The sequence below is a fragment of the Siphateles boraxobius genome, unplaced genomic scaffold, assembly GCF_051911475.1.
Source record: "Siphateles boraxobius isolate OS27281-9 unplaced genomic scaffold, OSU_SipBor_1 25, whole genome shotgun sequence".
In the NCBI taxonomy this organism is placed as follows: Eukaryota; Metazoa; Chordata; class Actinopteri; order Cypriniformes; family Leuciscidae; genus Siphateles; species Siphateles boraxobius.
Genome location: NW_027508866.1, coordinates 3,343,530 through 3,361,966, shown reverse-complemented (window position 1 = coordinate 3,361,966; position 18,437 = coordinate 3,343,530). Strand labels below are relative to the sequence as shown.

The 18,437-nt window shown below is 39.3% G+C and overlaps 1 protein-coding gene and 1 long non-coding RNA gene across 2 annotated transcripts; one reads left to right on the top strand and one right to left on the bottom strand.

Moving 5' to 3' along the window:
- Window positions 1-1,606: 1,606 nt before the first annotated feature.
- Window positions 1,607-16,678, top strand: LOC143749483 (uncharacterized). The gene is made up of 5 exons (XM_077241962.1): window positions 1,607-1,706; window positions 1,951-2,132; window positions 5,305-5,403; window positions 5,864-6,082; window positions 15,889-16,678. Exons 3-5 carry the CDS (start codon window positions 5,308-5,310, stop codon window positions 16,102-16,104), a joined length of 531 nt encoding a protein of 176 aa, XP_077098077.1. The 5' UTR covers window positions 1,607-1,706; window positions 1,951-2,132; window positions 5,305-5,307; the 3' UTR covers window positions 16,105-16,678.
- A 658-nt stretch (window positions 16,679-17,336) lies between these two features.
- LOC143749482 (uncharacterized) lies at window positions 17,337-17,527 on the bottom strand. The gene is made up of 2 exons (XR_013207000.1): window positions 17,493-17,527; window positions 17,337-17,404 (listed from the first exon to the last, which is right to left on the bottom strand). It is a non-coding gene; the product is annotated as an uncharacterized LOC143749482 (long non-coding RNA).
- Window positions 17,528-18,437: the final 910 nt, after the last annotated feature.

Here is an 18,437-nt window from a genome sequence, read left to right as displayed (position 1 = left end):
CAAGTATCAGTGCTTCACCTTCTGAAATGCAGTTCAGTGGTAAGAACTTAATCTAATGTTAGCTTTGGTGAGTTATAATTCAATGTATTGAATGTATTTTGAATATGTCTATCAATAAATGTAATCATTCAAAACATCTATTGTGTTGCTGTCATTATAATTGATTAATTAAGTGATGACTGAGCAGTAGTGATGAACACCTGCTGTTAACAAACAGAATGACTGAAGGAAAGAGGAACAACAAGAACAAAAAAGAGAGAGAGAAACTTCCAGCCACAGCCTTAGATGAAATCAGCTGAAGACAAAAAGACATTGAATCTCTGAAAATCTCAGCAGAGGAGGATTAAACAATTCCACAAACAGCATTACCAGCTTCACTTATTACTAACCAGGGGTGCGTTTCCCAAAGCCAGCTATGGTAGCAAGTGTGTCGTTACCAATAGAGTTCAATGGAAATTGCGATCATAGTTGACCAATGATGCTTTTGGGAAACGCACCCCAGATTGACTTTATTTTCTTTGCTCTTGGCTGACACGTGGCATTGCTATGGCCTGCTTCTGGCCCATATCTAGCAAACTGTTAATTATTTATTTATACTTTTAATGAACTGTAAAAAATTGCCAGGAATTTACAGGATTAAAGAGTATTATTTTACAATAAATTACTGTAGTCAGAAGTTTACAGTGAAATGAATGCATGATGCAGTGTTACTCATTGTGCGGCTCGCCAAGCTTTCATTTGTGGCACGCATGGCGGTAAATAATACAGTGATATGATCGTGCAGTCAGATATTTCATAAAAAACATTAAAAACAAGTAGAGCTGTAACATAACCCATTAAAAACTCAAAGTGTCAGCTATATTACAAATAATTTCGATCGGACTGAAAGGGGTGGTTTATCGAGAGAACATGTAAACACTTGATCGATTAAAAAACGAAACTGAAAGGACGACGTATGACGCGCTGAACGAGCTGTTCTCCTGATGAATAAAGTGTCATAAATGAGTGTCCTGTCATTCTATAATTCTCCTTTCACTCAGCATCTGTGAAGTGGAGCAGGACAACAGCTCACCAGTCCTTGTTTCAGACTCTAATCCACAGACGACTGGTTTTGGGCATTTTTACTGCGTGATAAATACATACAACAACGGTTCATATGTTCTTAGTCTCAAAATTATGACCAGAATTGGATAAATATTAAGTCTGCTGTTTAAAACAATTAAAGATGTAGGAGAATGGTTATTAAGCGACAACAGCGGCGACAACAGCGGGAAACTCTGTATGTTTGTGCAGTGTGCGCATGTCAAAAAATCTATTCCGATTTAAATCTTTTGACTTATAAAAACGCACATCAACCCGATCATGTATCACATCACGATGTTTAGCGTTCATGTAAACTACAATACATTGATTCATCAATTAGAATGAATTCATTCCGATTGAAACAAAACATGTAAATGTAAATATATCCAGTCCAACAGCGGAGTTGCCAGTTATGGCGGTGTGTTGGACTTTAAACTTCGGTTTAAACAAGGACTTTTATTTTGATACTTATTTTTGAGTTTTCCTTTGTTTTCCTATGGTTTCCTGTTTAAAAGAGGAAGTAGGCCATATTTCTTGAGTGCTTGAGTTGTGCAAGGTGCTCCATGTGGTTGCAGACATCCAGCTTCATCTTGCCTATCAAAGCCCTTTGAAATGCAATATCTGTGAGTGACTGTTTGATTTTTTTTACTGAGCATTTTGAGTACTTTATTGCTGTGCTATGTAATGTACCTTTCAATTCAGCATGTTTGTTACTTTTTTCTACTCAAGTTTACAAAGTATTAATCTATGCTGTTGATATACAACTGTATTGTTGTTGGTTATTAGCCTTGTGTGTTTGAGAGTAATCATTTTGATGATTTATCTATTTTGTAAAATTCATGCTTGTGTATTTTTTCTTCTTTGTAGTTTCACACTTTTCATGATTAAACTTCATAAATCGCATCTCCGTGGAATTTATTTTGGAAGTGTTTAGCGGCTGGATCAATTAAAACAGTGAGGCCAGTGACAGGCGGTCTTTCCAGCTCTTAACGCTACATGTGCTCTTAGATGGCTAGATGATGGGCTAATGTAGAAAAAAACAATTTAAGGTAAATCTGGGATGAATAAATTCTGGATATCCTGTTTTTTTTTGTCATTAAGGGAAATCATCTAGTCTCCGTTACAAATTTGACTGGTAAATCATAAAGAATGTTTTCCCCACCCTTTTGTATTTATTGATTTGCATATTGTATGTTCAGAGGTGACAGATTGATAAGCAGACATGGTATTTATGACCGGATGTAACTTTTTATACTTTGTGGTAAAAATGGCTCCCCTACTGACTTTGTCCTATCAGTGCGGCTCTCATGAAAAAAATAGTGAAGACCACTGGCATGATGGGTCATTTTATTACGAATTACTGTTAATCAACAGCAAAATGTTGCTGACATCACAGTAATGTAATGCTCTTTTTTCACTCTGAATTCACATTATAAAGTTGTCTTTAACCATGCCACTGAAAGCAATTACATTGTTTAGTACTGTAATTGGTTTGAAGTCACCATAATGGTGATCAGTGTTGCATTTGCTTGGGATCTAGCCAAGTTGGAAACTTGACACATGAAAACATTTGTCTAAACAATGACAAGCTAGAATATAAAATAAACCAATTGGCTGATTCAAAGTTAGTTAAACTATACTAAATTATATTATTATTATTAGTGTCATTTCAGCATAAAATAAGATAAGTCCTACTGTGGAATTACTGTGAAAGTAATGCATTTATTAACCTGGAATATACTGTAATTTCACACTAAAATTTTTAACAGTGTGTTTTTCATGATATGTTTTGGGGAAATGCATCCAGTGTTGCCAACTAATTTTACATTTTTAATTTTACATTTGTATACTCTGACACATGCTTCTTACAGGATGTGGTTTGACAATGAGAGATGTATACGAGCGTAAGATCACTGAGACCTTCTCTGTACACTCTCAAGAAAAGGTGCAAAAGCTGTCACTGGGGCAGTACTTTTTCAAAAGGTACACTTTTGTATGTTTCATGTAATATACACTTTCGGTACCAATATGTAGTTTCAGGGCACCAGTAAATCACCCTTTATGTGACAGCTTTTTGTACATTTCTTTCTGAGAGTGTACCTGTACAGTAGTTAAACCCCTCTTCAAAAGGTAATGAAGTATTTTAGTAAAGAATATTACAGGAAAGTGTTTTTGCAAAGCTGAGAATGTTTTGAGAGTATTTGATCAAAATGTGACAAGAAACAATCTACATTGGCTACTACGATCTTCCTAGACTTACAATGCTATTGGGAACAGCGGTCCAGATTAGTTTTGATCTTATGGGGCTTCAGCAGTTTGTCATCAAACATTCTCCCACGCTGACATTCAAAAATCATGGTTCTGCTTTTTGTCATATTAGAGAGGTGCAAACTTTTGAAAACAAAATAAGCAAAAACCGAAATCAGGTCGGGTTGTTTCTGTGAACAGTGAGAGATCAGAAGCCAAAAAAAAAGGAAGTAGTCCACCAAACAAATCTGGCTCTCACTGAGCAACATTATTGAACAACTGATGAAACTCACCTCTTGATGTTCATAAATCAGATGATATTTCTGATGTGAATCCACTGATATTCTCACATCAATAGCAACTAGTTCCTAACAATCAAATCTATTCATGTTTTTGTAAATTGCATTGGGATGAATGTGTGTTCTGAGAAGAATAATAGCAGATATAATTTATTGTAATATAAGTGATATAATTTAATGTAACACATTCTTATAAGAACTTCTTTCCACATACAGGTAGTAGCATCACGTATACCACAATAATTAAGTGTTTAGTCTAGTCAATAAAGTCTTGTTCATGTCACACGTAAAGTCCGTTTCATGCTCATATACTCATATATTTACCATAACCCGGAAATGTACATTTCTTAGAATTAATACATAATTAACACTGTGTTCACGGGACAAACAGGTTAATTGATTGTAATATTAATTTTACTACATTAAGTTAATTCTATTAACTGATCCAAATATTCATAATTAATTATAAGTTATGATTAATTATTAATATTTATTTTAAGCTAATTTGCTACAGTAGCATCACCTATATCACATGTAATAATAATGAAAGTGATAGGTGACGTCTACTAGCTGTATGTGGAAAGAAGTTCTTGCAAAGTCAGATTTTTATTAGTTTGCACTCAGTCAACAGATCTGACAACATCAGCACACACAACTGAGCATAATTATTATAATAATATTCATATTTTTTTGACTTTCATGGCATTTGGTATTTAAGCTGTGAACTGTCCATCAGCTTGGCTCATGAACACTGTTTGTAGTTTGTCTATGTTTGGCATATTACTTTTTATAATACATTTTTGCACACAGGTTTACTGTAAGCAAAGTGAGTAAAATAATGTGACATTTAATTTACAACTATATTTATAATTTATTTTGAAATATATTTATCTATCATAAGTATCTATTTATATATATATATATATATATATATATATATATATATATTTTTTTTTTTTTTTACTGTAGTTTTAATATATTTTAGAAAAAAACTGTAAAAGTTTTTAAATGTGTTAATATTTGTTTTACATGTTAGAAATAAGGAAAATGTGTAATTTCTGAGAGTGATTTTTTTGCATGACACTAAACAGACACACAGAAGGTCCCAGTGTGTTTTAAGAGAAAAACAAATGTGTTCCATGAATTCACAGTGACACTCTCAGTCTGTGAGTCAAAGTGAAAGCTGCTGCTGTGGTTTGAGTTACACAGATCTAGAAGAATGTGGTTTATTCTGATGGGTGGACAAACAATGTGTGCAGTGTCTATTATTACATGTTACCAGTATAATAAGGGTCACACTACACATGCCAGTAGAGCAGTGAGGTGAATTCCTATAGAAAAAAAACCCATCCTGAATACTTTAAGTCACATTAAGAAATATTTTTGCCAAAAAATATTGCTAAAAATGTGTTCTTGACACCTCATTTAGCAACTTTTCAGTGTTTTTTTCTTCAGATCCCAGACCCATTCACTAAGTGGACACACAAGTCAACCAGCCGATTGACATGCCCATTTAGGGATATTATTTTACAAAATCTTTTATACAATAAATATTGTGGGTCACAAATAACTTGTTTTCCACCTCCACGAAGAGATGAGTAGCCTACATCCTGTCACAGTCACCACCTAATTGTCTTTGTGTCTTTTTGACCACGAACCATGCACTTTAATTCAGCGCATGCAGCACAGTGGAAACAGACTGCGGAAACGATCTCTGCACTGCTGTATACACCGCACCTGGAACGCGTGTGAAAGCTCTAACCTCTTAACATGGGTACGGAAAAAAATATGCACCGCATTCACACCGCAAATGGAGTATGTGTGAAACAGGTGTTAGGCATTAATCAAGATAACTGAGAATCTTTACAAAAAGGTTTAATTTTTCCATTAGCTAGAAACATTAAAATTAGTAAAAAATAAATAAAGAAATATAGCTAAACCATAAAAATATTACTCACACAACTATCTAGACAACTCAACCACGGTCCCAAAGCTGAGTGAGGGTAATTTGACCTGAATTACTTAAAACACAGTTGAGCTGACAAACAATAGCATATTTACTGCAGTCTGAAACGGGTGTAGGCTGAAGCTCTTGCTTATAATGCCTACATTTTTGAAAACATCTCATATTTTAATCGAACCAAATAAAAATATTTATTGTCTTACATCATTATAATGTTGACAAACAAACTTACGCATAACACAAATGTAACCATTGGGCCATTATTCCGCAGATACAAGCGCTGAGGATGGCAGAGGTCCAGGGAAGCCCAGTCCCCGTCCTGGATCTGTCAATACGGTGTGGCCAGAAGCTCCTGGAAGTTTCACTGTGGAGGGAGGAAGCCTTGTGTGAGCTCTACCTCGGAGATGAGGTAGAGCTCACACACCTCAAGGTGTTCATTTGGGACAGCGGACATGGGAAAATGACTTCTTCAAATTACACCACTGTGAAGGTACACAATGCAAAACACATTAGCTGCTTCTCTAGAACTGGGGATGCAAAATATTAGATTTTTGGCAATATCCAACTTTTTTATTTTTTTATTTTGGCCAATAGTCTATGCTGTTATACATCTCTCTTTTTTATATATTAATTTGTATATTAAAGTGTTATGTTTGAGTCAGGCCATTAAGTCAAATCAGACTTGTGACTTTATGACATCAATTACAGCTTAATTAATTCTTAAACATGCATAACTTAATGTTACTTGTAACAAGAACAGCACCTCTAAAAAAAGCACTAGGACCCAGGGGAAGCTCTTGCTGTGTCACACACCAGACGCAAATGTACTTGCATTGTCAAGTTCAATGCAGCAATCCATTAAAGTGAATCTCATCACAGGCAAAATTCATCTCATCACTTCAAGAATGACCACACTGCTGACATGATCTTATCGCTAACATGAAAGTTATTGCAAGCACATAATCAGCATAATTTTCCATATCGGGCTGATGACTACATTTTAAAGGGATAGTTCACCCAAAAATGTAAATTCTGTCAGTATTTACTCTCCCTCATGTTGTTCAACCCCGTAAGACCTTCGTTCATCTTCGGAACACGTATTAAGATATTTTTGATGAAATCTGAGAGCTGGATCACTCCTCCATAGGTTTCTTGAGGGATTGAACTTGCCAGCCTCGAAAAGTTATTAAAGACATCGTTAAAATAGTCCAAGTGACTACAGTGGCTCAATCTTAAGTTTATCAAGCGACGAGAATACTTTTTGTGTGCAAAAAAAACTAAAATAACGACTTTAAGACATTCAAGTTTGTACTTTTAAAATATCTAATTCAAAACTAAAATAAATATTCTCTGTTTATGTAATCTATAAAAAAAGAGGGAGGTGTCAGCCGATCTCATTATCGTTCTCTCAGCTCATTATTCTGCTAATGTGACACGCCCACGGAGAGCGCGCGGTATTCAAGCGCAAATGATCTGAAGCAACACATGCAAACGTGTCAACGCCCCTCATAAACGCGATAACACAACAAATTTAATCATCAGAATAATGGACTATTTCTTCTTGCGAGGCTGTGAGGAATAATCCTGGGACATTTAGCTCTGAACATGTGCTGGTTTATTTTCATTTCGAGGGGCGACGGATCTAGCCGAGAATTGCGAGTAAGTTTTTTATTCTTGTGCTTTGTTCTAATCGCGATATGTAATAGTGTCTGTAAACGCAAAAAGACTGTTTAAATATGAATCACGTTTCTGTGTGTGAATGAATTAACGGCACAGATGGGCGCTGTTGTTTATGTTTACTATGTTACAGATGAAATATGAAAGTCAACATTTCATAGTTTTGGATAGATTATAAAGTTTTTATTCTAAAATATCAAATAAGCTTTTGTTAGCCAGTTTCTGCTCATATGTTAAATATATAGTAGGCTATGTTCTGTCAAAAATAAAACTCATCAACTAAGATCGATGTTATTATAGTGTTTGTTCCAATGTAAGCAAACTAATGAATCCTTAACTTTAAAATATGTATGATAAAATGTATTGGCCTACTTTTAAAAAGAATACTTACTACATAAATAAAGAAATTTATGGGAAAAGACAATTTTCTTTCCAAGATGTTTCCAACTCTAACTTTGAACAAATTCTGTAGAATGGCCCATATAGCCTATTTGAACAGGATTTGTTTCCAGGAATGACTAAAAATGTGCTTTTGACTTTCATTTATATTTGGATTATATATATACACTGCCGTTCAAAAGTTTGGGGTCGGTACGATTTTTAATGTTTTTAAAAGAAGTCCCTTGTGCTCACCAATGCTGTTTTTATTTCATTAAAAATACAACAAAAAACAGTAATATAGTGAAATATTATTACAATTTAAAATACCTGTTTTCGATTTTAATATATTTTAAAATATTATTTATTCCTGTGATCAAAGCTAAATTTTCAGCATCATTACTCCAGTCTTCAGTCACATGAACCTTCAGAAATCATTCTAATATGAGGACTTGATGCTCAAGAAACATTTATGATTATGATCAATGTTGAAAACAGTTGTGTACCATTTTTTTTAGGATTCTTTGATGAACAGAAAGTTAAAAACAACAGCATTTATTTGAAATAGAATCTTTTGAAACATTATAAATGTCTTTACTGTCACTTTTGATCAATTTAATTCCTCCTTGATGAATAAAAGTATTGATTTATTTTATTTATTTCCCCCAAAAAATAAAATAAAAATACTTACTGACCCCAAAGTTTTGAACGGTAGTGTTTAAAGGCAGGGTAGGTAGAAATCCCCAAAAATACTTTTTTCCAAATTTGTTTAAACGGTCTTTATATATCAATGCATAATTAAAATGTAAGTACTCTGGAAAAGAAATGATAAAAATCGAGTGTCTGTAGTCCTCTCAGGACTGTAATAAACACAGCTTTCCATTCGTCCATTCGGGACGAAAGAAATTATTGGCTGGGGCGATTGTCACTACCATGGATACCACCTCTGCTGATAGAGGAGCAGCCCAAATGCGCGCACCCGTTTGAAGAGGCACGGAAGCTAGTAATAACAATTATGGCAGAGAAAGAACAGTCAAAATTCTCAGTACCTGCATATAGAGCCAGCGAAGTCAAACAAGTTAAAAAACAGGAAGACAGTATTTGAAAAGGCTATGAACAAAAAGTCTTTGGATAAATAAAGAAATCATACGAGAGTCAATATCAAGATGGCATTTATTTTTTCATGAAGCATGTATCACTAGCACACGTAGCTACCTAATATAGCTACCTAACGTTACGTAGCATAACTAACGTTACACTGGCTTAGCTATGACAGTGTAACTTTGGTGTCGACTGGTATAACGTTACTGTTAGTGAGCCAGGGTCGAGACAATAAATAAGCCTGGAGAGACAGCTGACAGAAGGAAATTGACCCCAATGGGGCTGGTAAGGGTTAGCTACCCTTGTCGGCAGTATCCAGCTCCGTGTTTACAGGATGCTGGAGACACCCGTCCAAGGCTTCTGAGAAATTAAAGAGAAAAGTACCCCTAGAGTCTGCGAGAGCGGGGGTGGAAGATGACTCAATGTTGGACAACATGGTTAACGACTTAGGAACGGAAATGCATATGAGTATGGAGAGTAAGACTAGTCCAAGATCTGCAGTTAGTAAAGTCATTGAACTCCAAGTTTGTGTCTGTGGCTGGAGCAAGGCGACAACGGTCAGGGGTTTGAAGGTTCATCAAGTGAAAATGAAATGCTTGAGGGAGAAGGGACTTTGGCCTCGCATTGATCAGTACTTCTTACGAAGTCAGTCAAGTCAGTCAAATGAAATCCAGCGACAGGAAGCAAACCACAGCTCGCAGGATATCAGCACCCCTGTCATAGAGGAGAGGAGGGCTTGCACAGTTAGTGATGAACATATTCATACTTGTGAACCCGGTCAGACTAAACAGCATAAGAGAGAAAAGAACCTCAACGGGCATAGGCCTGGAGTTAGATGGCCAAGAGCTTGTGAGAAAACTGCATGGGACACGGTAAACACAGATCTATGCTTTGTATTGGAAAGATTAACTGGTACAGTTGAAAAGAAGCTGGATAAATTTGGGGACATCATTTACGCATATGGTAGTGAGAGGTTTGGTGTGGATAAAGGAAGGAAAAAGTACAGACTACTCCTGGAATGTCTAGACGGCAGCAGAAAATTGAAGGGTTAGTTAGAGAAAGGAGACAGCTGAGGAAGCAATGGAAAAGAGCAGAACAAAGTCAGAAGGAGGGACTCAGTCTCTTACAAAGGGCCATAAAAGATAAGCTGGCAACATTACGCAGAGCTGAGCGTCTACGGAAACGCTACAAAAAGAAGGAACGTGCGAGGGCTAATTTCTATAAAGACCCATTCAAATTCGTAAAGAAGTTATTCACCAGGGAGAAGAATGGCACTTTAAAAGCATCTAGGGTTGAGCTAGAGAGATATTTGGAGGAAACGCATACAGATGCAAAAAGGCATGAGCCTATGTCAATTCCATCAGACATACCACCTATCAACCCACCAGAATACCAAATGGAGGTCTGTGCACCTAAGTGGAAAGAGGTAGAGCAGGCTGTGAGAAAGGCAAGGGCTTCATCATCTCCAGGGCCTAATGGAGTTCCGTAAAGAGTGTACAAGAGTGCTTCAGGAGTTCTGCGAATTCTGTGGAAATTGATAAAAGTGGTGTACCAATGTTCAGGGGAGAAGGAGGCGGGAACCGGCGAACATTCAAATAAACTTTATTAAAATAAAACAAACTAAAATACCGCCAGCAGCCCCTCGCGGACGACTGCTGGCTTACCTCAAATAAACTTAACGGCCAGCAGCCCCTCGCGGACGACTGCTGGCTAAAATAAAACACAAATACAAAAAACAAAACTCAACTAAAATACAGGCCTGTTCCTCTCTCGATCATCAACGTCGTCGCTCCTCCTTTATGCTTCCGCTCTTCCGTGAGAGATGCGAGACCGGTGTGCTCACAGGTGTTGCTCATTATCAATCGCACCACCGGCCTCGCGCCGTTCTCTCACGTCCCTCGGCCGTCCTGTTCGCCACATACCCCCATCGACCCTCACAGGCCGGGGGGTACCCAAGAGCCTGTGCCTACTCCCCCCCCCCCCCGGCGGCGGCGATCCCTGGGGGGTATGGACCGACAAGCCGAGGGAAATGGAGACGGAAGCATGAGGAGCGACAGATCGAGAGAGGGGAGAGAGGAAAAAAAAAAAATGGTCCGGTTCCCACAACGCGCTGCCATCTGGTCCCCCACCAGCTGGGCGATCTCCTCCGCGGTGCCTGGCGGTGACGCTGGATGGCCCTCGGTGGACGGCTCGACGCTCCTTTGCCGCCCGGTGGACGGCGACGGCTCCTCGGGTGCCTTGGGCAGACGGTAGGAGTCCCCCGCTCCCTGCACCTCCCCTTCTCTGATGGACGGCAGCAGGCTCCGGCCCACGGCGAGCGGCGGCGACTCCTCCTCTCCCTCCCGGATGGCAGCCGCCCCTCCAATACACAGGCGGCCGGCAGCGAGCTGGACCGTCCAATCAGCAACTCTCTCCAGCGCACCGCCTCGAGCGTCCATGGCCGAGAGTCCCCCGCTCCCTGCTCCTCCCCTTCTGGCGGATGGCAGCAGGCTCCGGCCCACGGCGAGCGGCGGCGACTCGCGCACCATGCTCGATGACACCGCGGATTCCCCACAGCGGCGAGGACTCTCTGACAGCGCGTTCCTCCCTCTTCCCGGGTTTCGGCACCAGTGTAGCAATGTTTAGGGAAGAAGTAGGCGGGAACCGGCGAACATTCAAATAAACTTTATTAAAATAAAACAAACTAAAATACCGCCAGCAGCCCCTCGCGGACGACTGCTGGCTTACCTCAAATAAACTTAACGGCCAGCAGCCCCTCGCGGATGACTGCTGGCTAAAATAAAACACAAATACAAAAAACAAAACTCAACTAAAATACAGGCCTGTTCCTCTCTCGATTATCAACGTCGTCGCTCCTCCTTTATGCTTCCGCTCCTCCGTGAGAGATGCGAGACCGGTGTGCTCACAGGTGTTGCTCATTATCAATCGCACCACCGGCCTCGCGCCGTTCTCTCACGTCCCTCGGCCGTCCTGTTCGCCACAAGTGGCATGGGAAAAACAGGTTGTACCTAGAGCGTGGCGCAGAGCAGGTGGAGTCTTTATACCTAAAGAAAAAGATGCTACAAGCCTCAGTCAGTTTCGTCCTATTTCACTATTAAACGTTGAAGGTAAGATTTTCTTCAGCATTATTGCCCAGAGATTGTCCACCTATCTATTAAAGAATGGCTTCATTGACACTTCAGTTCAAAAAGCGGGCATTCCAGGGTTTATCAGGATGCTTAGAGCACAACAATGTTTTCTGGCAACGAATTCAGTCAGCAAAAAAGGAGAGGAAGGAGCTCCATGTGACATTCCTGGATTTGGCTAGTGCATATGGTTCAGTGCCACATGAGCTTCTTTGGGCAGCATTTGATTTTTTTCAGACTACCAATGTCAATAACAAATTTAGTGAAAGCCTATTTTGGAGATTTGCAATTTAGTTTCTCAACTCCAAAATTCAGCACCGCATGGCAATGCTTAGAGGTTGGAATAATGGCAGGATGCACCATTTCTCCACTGGCTTTTACCATGGCAATGGAAGTAATCATTAGGGCATCAAGATGGGTAGTAGGAGGAGAGCGCTTGGCTTCTGGGATGCGACTACCATCATTCAGAGCATACATGGATGACATGACAACCATGACTACAACGGTAGCCTGCACTAATCGGTTATTGGGGAAGTTAACAGATAATATTGAATGGGCATGAATGCAATTTAAGCCCTCTAAATCAAGGAGCATCTCGATAGTTAAAGGAAAGGTAGTTGATAAAAAATTCTTCATTAATGGTGAGGCAATACCAACAGTTTCTGAGAAGCCAGTGAAGAGTCTTAGGAGATGGTACGATGGGGATCTAAAGGACACAGTTCGAGTGGGAGAAGTTAGACGACAAGCAGTGGAAGGGTTGAAGAGCATTAACAGCTGTGCTCTACCAGGCAAACTACAACTCTGGTGCTTTCAGTTTGGTCTACTGCCAAGGTTGCTGTTGCCACTGACTGTGTACGAGGTTTCTTCGACAACAGTGGATAAGCTGGAAGCGTTAATAAGTTCATACATCAGGAAATGGTTGGGAGTTCCACGCTGCCTCAGCAGAGTGGGACTTTATAGTAAAGGAGTATTGCAGCTGCCAGTCTCTGCTTTAACCGAGGAGTTTAAGTGTGCCAAGGTCAGACTGGAAATGACTTTAGCAGAGTCACACGACAAATGTGTAAGGGAGGCAGCCCCTGTGGTAAAAACTGGTAGAAAGTGGTCAGCAAAGAAATATGTAGTAGAGGCAAAGGCTGACCTTCAAATTGGGGATATCGTGGGACAGGTACAGCATGGAAGAGGGGGTTTTGGGCTCAGTTTAGCTCCTCCTAAATGGCACAAGGCAGGCCCAGCTCAAAGGAGGAAGCTGGTAGTCAACGAGCTGCGAAAGCAGGAGGAGAAGATGAGATGTATAAAGACCATTTCCCAGGCCAAGCAGGGAGAGTGGATGACATGGGAGAGTGTGGAACAACGCAAAATGGGCTGGCAAGACCTTTGGTCAATGGAAGAGAGTAGGATCAGTTTCCTTATTAGGTCAACATATGATGTTCTCCCATCACCGCAGAACCTAAACCCCTGGGTAGGAGAGGATCCCTCTTGTCCTTTGTGTTCATCACCTGCCACATTAAGGCACATTTTGACAGGATGTAAGGTGGCTCTTAGCCAAGGTCGGTTTACTTGGCGCCATGACCAAGTATTGCGATGTTTGGCTTTAGCATTGGAAGGCAAGCGTAGTCTGACCAATAAGTTGCCGCCTGTTCTAGCAAAACATTACACGCAGAAGACAATATTCCTCCGCCCAGGTGAGCAACCACCAAGAAAAGGTGCTAACACCAATTCTCGCCCAGGACAACTGGAAGCTGCTAGGGACTGGAAGATGCTGGCTGATCTTGATCAACGGCTTATTTTTCCACCTGAGATTGCCACCACTAACCTACGACCAGATATTGTTTTGTGGTCTGGATCAGCACGCATTGTTCAACTGATAGAGTTAACAGTGCCATGGGAGGATGCGGTAGATGAGGCATATGAGAGGAAGAAACTGCGGTATGCTCATCTGGCCACTGAAGCAGAACAGCGAGGATGGAGAGTCCAGGTTTATCCAGTGGAAGTGGGTTGTCGAGGTTTTGTGGCACACTCTACAACCCGGTTCCTCAGAGATGTCGGATTCAGTGGCCAAGAGTTGCGTCGCACAGTAAAGAACTTATCTGAAGCAGCAGAAAGGAGCAGCAACTGGCTGTGGTTGAGACGGAAAGATTCTAGCTGGCTGTGTACAGGCTAGGTTTCGTAGAATTCTTGAAAACTTGAAGAGTCTGTTGGTTTATTTGTATAGGTTGTATAGTATTTACAGTCATTACGTTTCTGTGTATATTGCGCGAATGACGGGTGGTTGGGCAGATATTGTGTTTTGCGGTAGGTGGTATGCCATACGGAACCGTTGCCACTGAAACTGCATATTAACGCACCAGTGGGGCTCGACAGCCTTAGTCAAACGGGTGGGCGCGTATGGTTGGGTTGTGGAGAGATTGTGAGATTTTGGTTAGGTCTCAGCAGCAGGAGGGATGTAGAGGTCAGTAAGCTGGGCTGAGTTGAGTGGAGGTCGGAGGGGGGTGACTCTGGGACGCCAGAGTCACTGTCGAGCCCTCTTGAGGTGTCGTGGGCTAGTCGACGAAACACTGAGGATGGAAGGTGCCCACTTGAAGACCCTAGAGATGTCCCCTACTTGGCTCAATCCAGACGGTTGTCGTGGTGTCCACTAGGGAACCACACTGTAGTTGCAGCCGTCGTGTGTGCTGACACGCCAAGTACACTGCAGTCGTTAACGCCAGACAGAAGGGGAGTCACACCACCATATTGAAAGAAGCGTAAATGGGTGAAGCATAGTTTACTGTAAAGCTACGTCTTAGTGTTGCTTATCTTGGCGAAAGCCGAGTACAAATCAGCATGAGGTTTTAACATCTACTCTCGTGTAATGGAAATCATTATACCTAGCTTTACCCTGTGCCTAAACTTTTTAACCGAAATTTGGCGAAATATAGATTATCTTGTGTCTGCAATGCAGTTGTGAGAAGGTGTTTGAGTGTATGTTACTCAGTTTATCTGTAAACAATCTTATGTTATGAATCTTACAAATTCCCCTTCATCACAGTGTAACTGATAGTAACGGCAAATGTTTTATTAAATCCTGAAATAAAAATGTAAATAACTGTTTTCAACATTGATAATAATGAGAAATGTTTCAAGGATCATGTGACACCGAAGACTGGAGTAATGATGCTGAAAATTCAACTTTAAAATCACAGGAATAAATTATATTTTAAAATATATTAAAATCAAAAACAGTTATTTTAAATTGTAATAATATTTCACAATATTACTGATTTTTTGTTGTATTTTTAATTAAATAAATACTGCATTGGTGAGCATAAGTGCACTTCTTTTAAAAACATTAACAATCGTACCGACCCCAAACTTTTGAACGTCAGTGTGTGTAAAAATTATATATATATATAATTTTTATTTTTCTTTTTTTTTTCCTCCTCACATTCTTTCTTGTCGCTTGATAAACTTAAGATTGAGCCACTGTAGTCACTTGGACTATTTTAACGATGTCTTTAATAACTTTTCGGGGCCGGCAAGTTCAATCCCTAAAGAAGCCTATGGAGGAGTGATCCAGCTCTCAGATTTCATCAAAAAGATCTTAATTCGTGTTCCGAAGATGAACGAAGGTCTTACGGGGTTGAACAACATGAGGGTGAGTAAATACTGACAGAATTTTCATTTTTGGGTGAACTATCCCTTTAAGCCTTTACCGATGACGCTCCAATAATATTGTCCATCCCTATCCACAATACGTGTAACAAACCCCCACCCCATTAGAAATATTAAAAACTATGCACAGTGTAAGTCTAACCTGAAGCTAAGCAGCCATTCAAAATTGATTAACCTATTCTTAGAATTGTAGCATTAACCATTCTCATTGCTGGTTACATGGTTGCTATAATTTTCTTATAGCAATATGTCATTTTTCTAGTAGGGTGCAATATCACTGATGTATAGCATTTAATTCATACATTCATCGAGCTTATAAGGAGATCTAAACCTGAATGTAAATTGTATTTTTGTTAAAATCCAGACTGCTGAGAGGAAGGTGGAGACTGTCGAGATGCAGGTTATTGGGGTCTCTGAAGGAGATGGCAGCCTCACTCTCCTCTGTGTGGACTTCACAGATTTCAGTGTCCCGACTGACCTCTACCATGGGCGTGATTTTTTTTCCCAAACCACTTCAGTGGAAATCCCGCCCTGCAGCCGATTTAAAAGTTTTCATTGGTCATGTCAATCACTGTACTGATTGCCTACACCAAACACTGATCCCTAAACCTACCCGTCACTGTAACCTAAACCAATGAAATCGGCTGCTGGGCGGGATTTCCGCTGAAGTGGTTTGGGAAAAAAAATCACGCCTACCATGGCAGTGTTGATGATCTGATCAACCAGCTGCCAGCCCACCTAAAAATTGTACATAGTAAAAAACGTGTGATTTCAATTAATTTCAATGAAGAATAGGATCATTTTGTATTATTAGTTTGTTTAGTAATTTTTTGTTCAGTTTATAAGTTAAATCAGTTTTCATTAAATATTAGTAGTTCAGTTAGTTTTTAAATAAAATAAAATCATTTTGTAGTATACGTTTGTTTAGTTTATATTTTTTTTGCTCAATTTATTAGTAAAATTAGTTTATTAAATATTAGTAGTTCAGTTAGTTTATATACAGTATTCATAAGTTAGTTTAGTAGTAATAAGTTAGTTTACTGGTTATTTGAAAGTGTTTTTGTTTTTATCGTGTTTGTTTCATTTTTTTTTTACTTTTGTAACTGTTTGTTTTGTCACATTTTACATTTTATAAAAGATATTGTTTTCAAAAAGTTGTTTGTGTGATATTTTCTTAAACAAAAAGCCAATGTTTATGTTCTGTATATTTTTCAGAATCAACATTCTATTTTATTTTTCTCTTACCCTCAGGATGGAAACAAAACATTAACACTGTGTTAACGTACTGTAATGTCCTCCGCTGTGACTAATTTTCCAGATACAGTGTAGATGCACAAATATAAAGCTTAACACAATAGCTGAGATTAGCTCTATATATTCATGCATTCAAAGGCACACAATGTCGGTTGTCAATTTTTGGTTAAAATAGACATTTCTTAAAAACTACAATAATGACTGAAATTCATGACATGGGTATTACATTACTGAAATAATCAATCAGCTTTTTAAATCAATTGGTTGGCGAAAGAATCAATAACACCCTAGCAACACCATAGCAACTACCCAAAATACCTTAAAACACCCTAGCAACACCATAACAACCACCTAGAACACCCTAGCAACCGCATAACAACCACTCAGAACACCCTAGCAACCACCCAAAAGACCTTAGAACACCCTAGCAACACCATAGCAACCACTCAAAATACCTTAGAACACCCTAGCAACCGCCTAACAACTACCCAGAACACCCTAGCAACCACCCAAAATACCTTAGCAACCGCCTAGCAACCACCCAGAACACCTTAGCAACCCACTAGAAACACCCTAGCAACTTTAAATTACTTCAAACTATACTTTAAACTTTAAACTACTTTAAACTAATTTAAACTTCAAACTACTTTAAACTAATTCAAACTAATTTAAACTTTAAACTAATTTAAACTTCAAACTAATTTAAATTTCAACCTACTTTAAACTTTAAACTAATTTAAACTTCAAACTGCTTTAAACTTCTTCAAACTTTCTGGTCAAAACTTTCACAAGCCAACTTAAAGTTTGTCTCGACGATGAATCCCCTCTACAGTGACTGAGAAAAAGTCCTTACTGACTTTAAGAGTGAGCGTGTCCACCCTGTTTTGTTTTCCTGAACCATGACTGTTTAACCAGTGACTGCAACTCATACAGTGCACAAATTAATGTCTCAGATTTTCCCCTGGTCTTTGGGTTCGCTGGGGAAACTGCGCCCTCTCGTGTCTGATGTTGGTCCGTGGTACGAAGTAGTCATCGCATTTCTTCAAAACGTCTCAAAATCGTCTTCTCTCTCTCTTTCATTCACAATGATCTCAAAATCGTCTTCTCTCTCTCTTTCTTTCAAAGCGAATGAATTATAAATATTTTCTACCTAATTTCTCATCACGTAAATCAATGTACTTGGACTGTGCCGTCCTTTTCTGAGAGTTCGGCAGCCGTTTTGTATCTCACAAAATGCTGATTCTTCGAGACTTGTTTTAAAAGGGGTTCAGTCTACCTATTTTTATCTCCAGGTTTCCATCTAACAGAAGTTTTGGAGTTCAAACAGAACATTTTAAGTTTAATTTGTATGCACAAGAACAAGGAACTCAGGGCAGCATCGTTTCCGTTACTCGGTTTATGATTAAATAAATAGTATTGTAAATGTCTTTGGCCCAAATCCTTTACGTTGATGATGTTTGTATATGTTATGGGGGGAAATATGCGTCACACACACATAAGGGAACAGACAGGTGGGAACTAGTGTTAAACAGTCTTTATTAAAGCAGAGTGGTGAAGCAGTAGCGGGAACCAGGCAATAGAGAGTGAATAGAGACTGAAGTGGGTTTCCATGCAGGTGATGAAGACGAGTAAAAACATGGGGAACTGGATCTGGACGAC

Excerpts from the sequence above, each read along its gene's own strand:
- LOC143749483 (XM_077241962.1), top strand. The coding sequence starts at position 5,308 with ATGCAGCACAGTGGAAACAGACTGCGGAAACGATCTCTGCACTGCTGT. Across the intron at positions 5,404-5,863 it reads GCTCTAACCTCTTAACATGG|ATACAAGCGCTGAGGATGGC; the intron begins GTACGGAAAAAA and ends ATTATTCCGCAG. Across the intron at positions 6,083-15,888 it reads CAAATTACACCACTGTGAAG|ACTGCTGAGAGGAAGGTGGA; the intron begins GTACACAATGCA and ends GTTAAAATCCAG.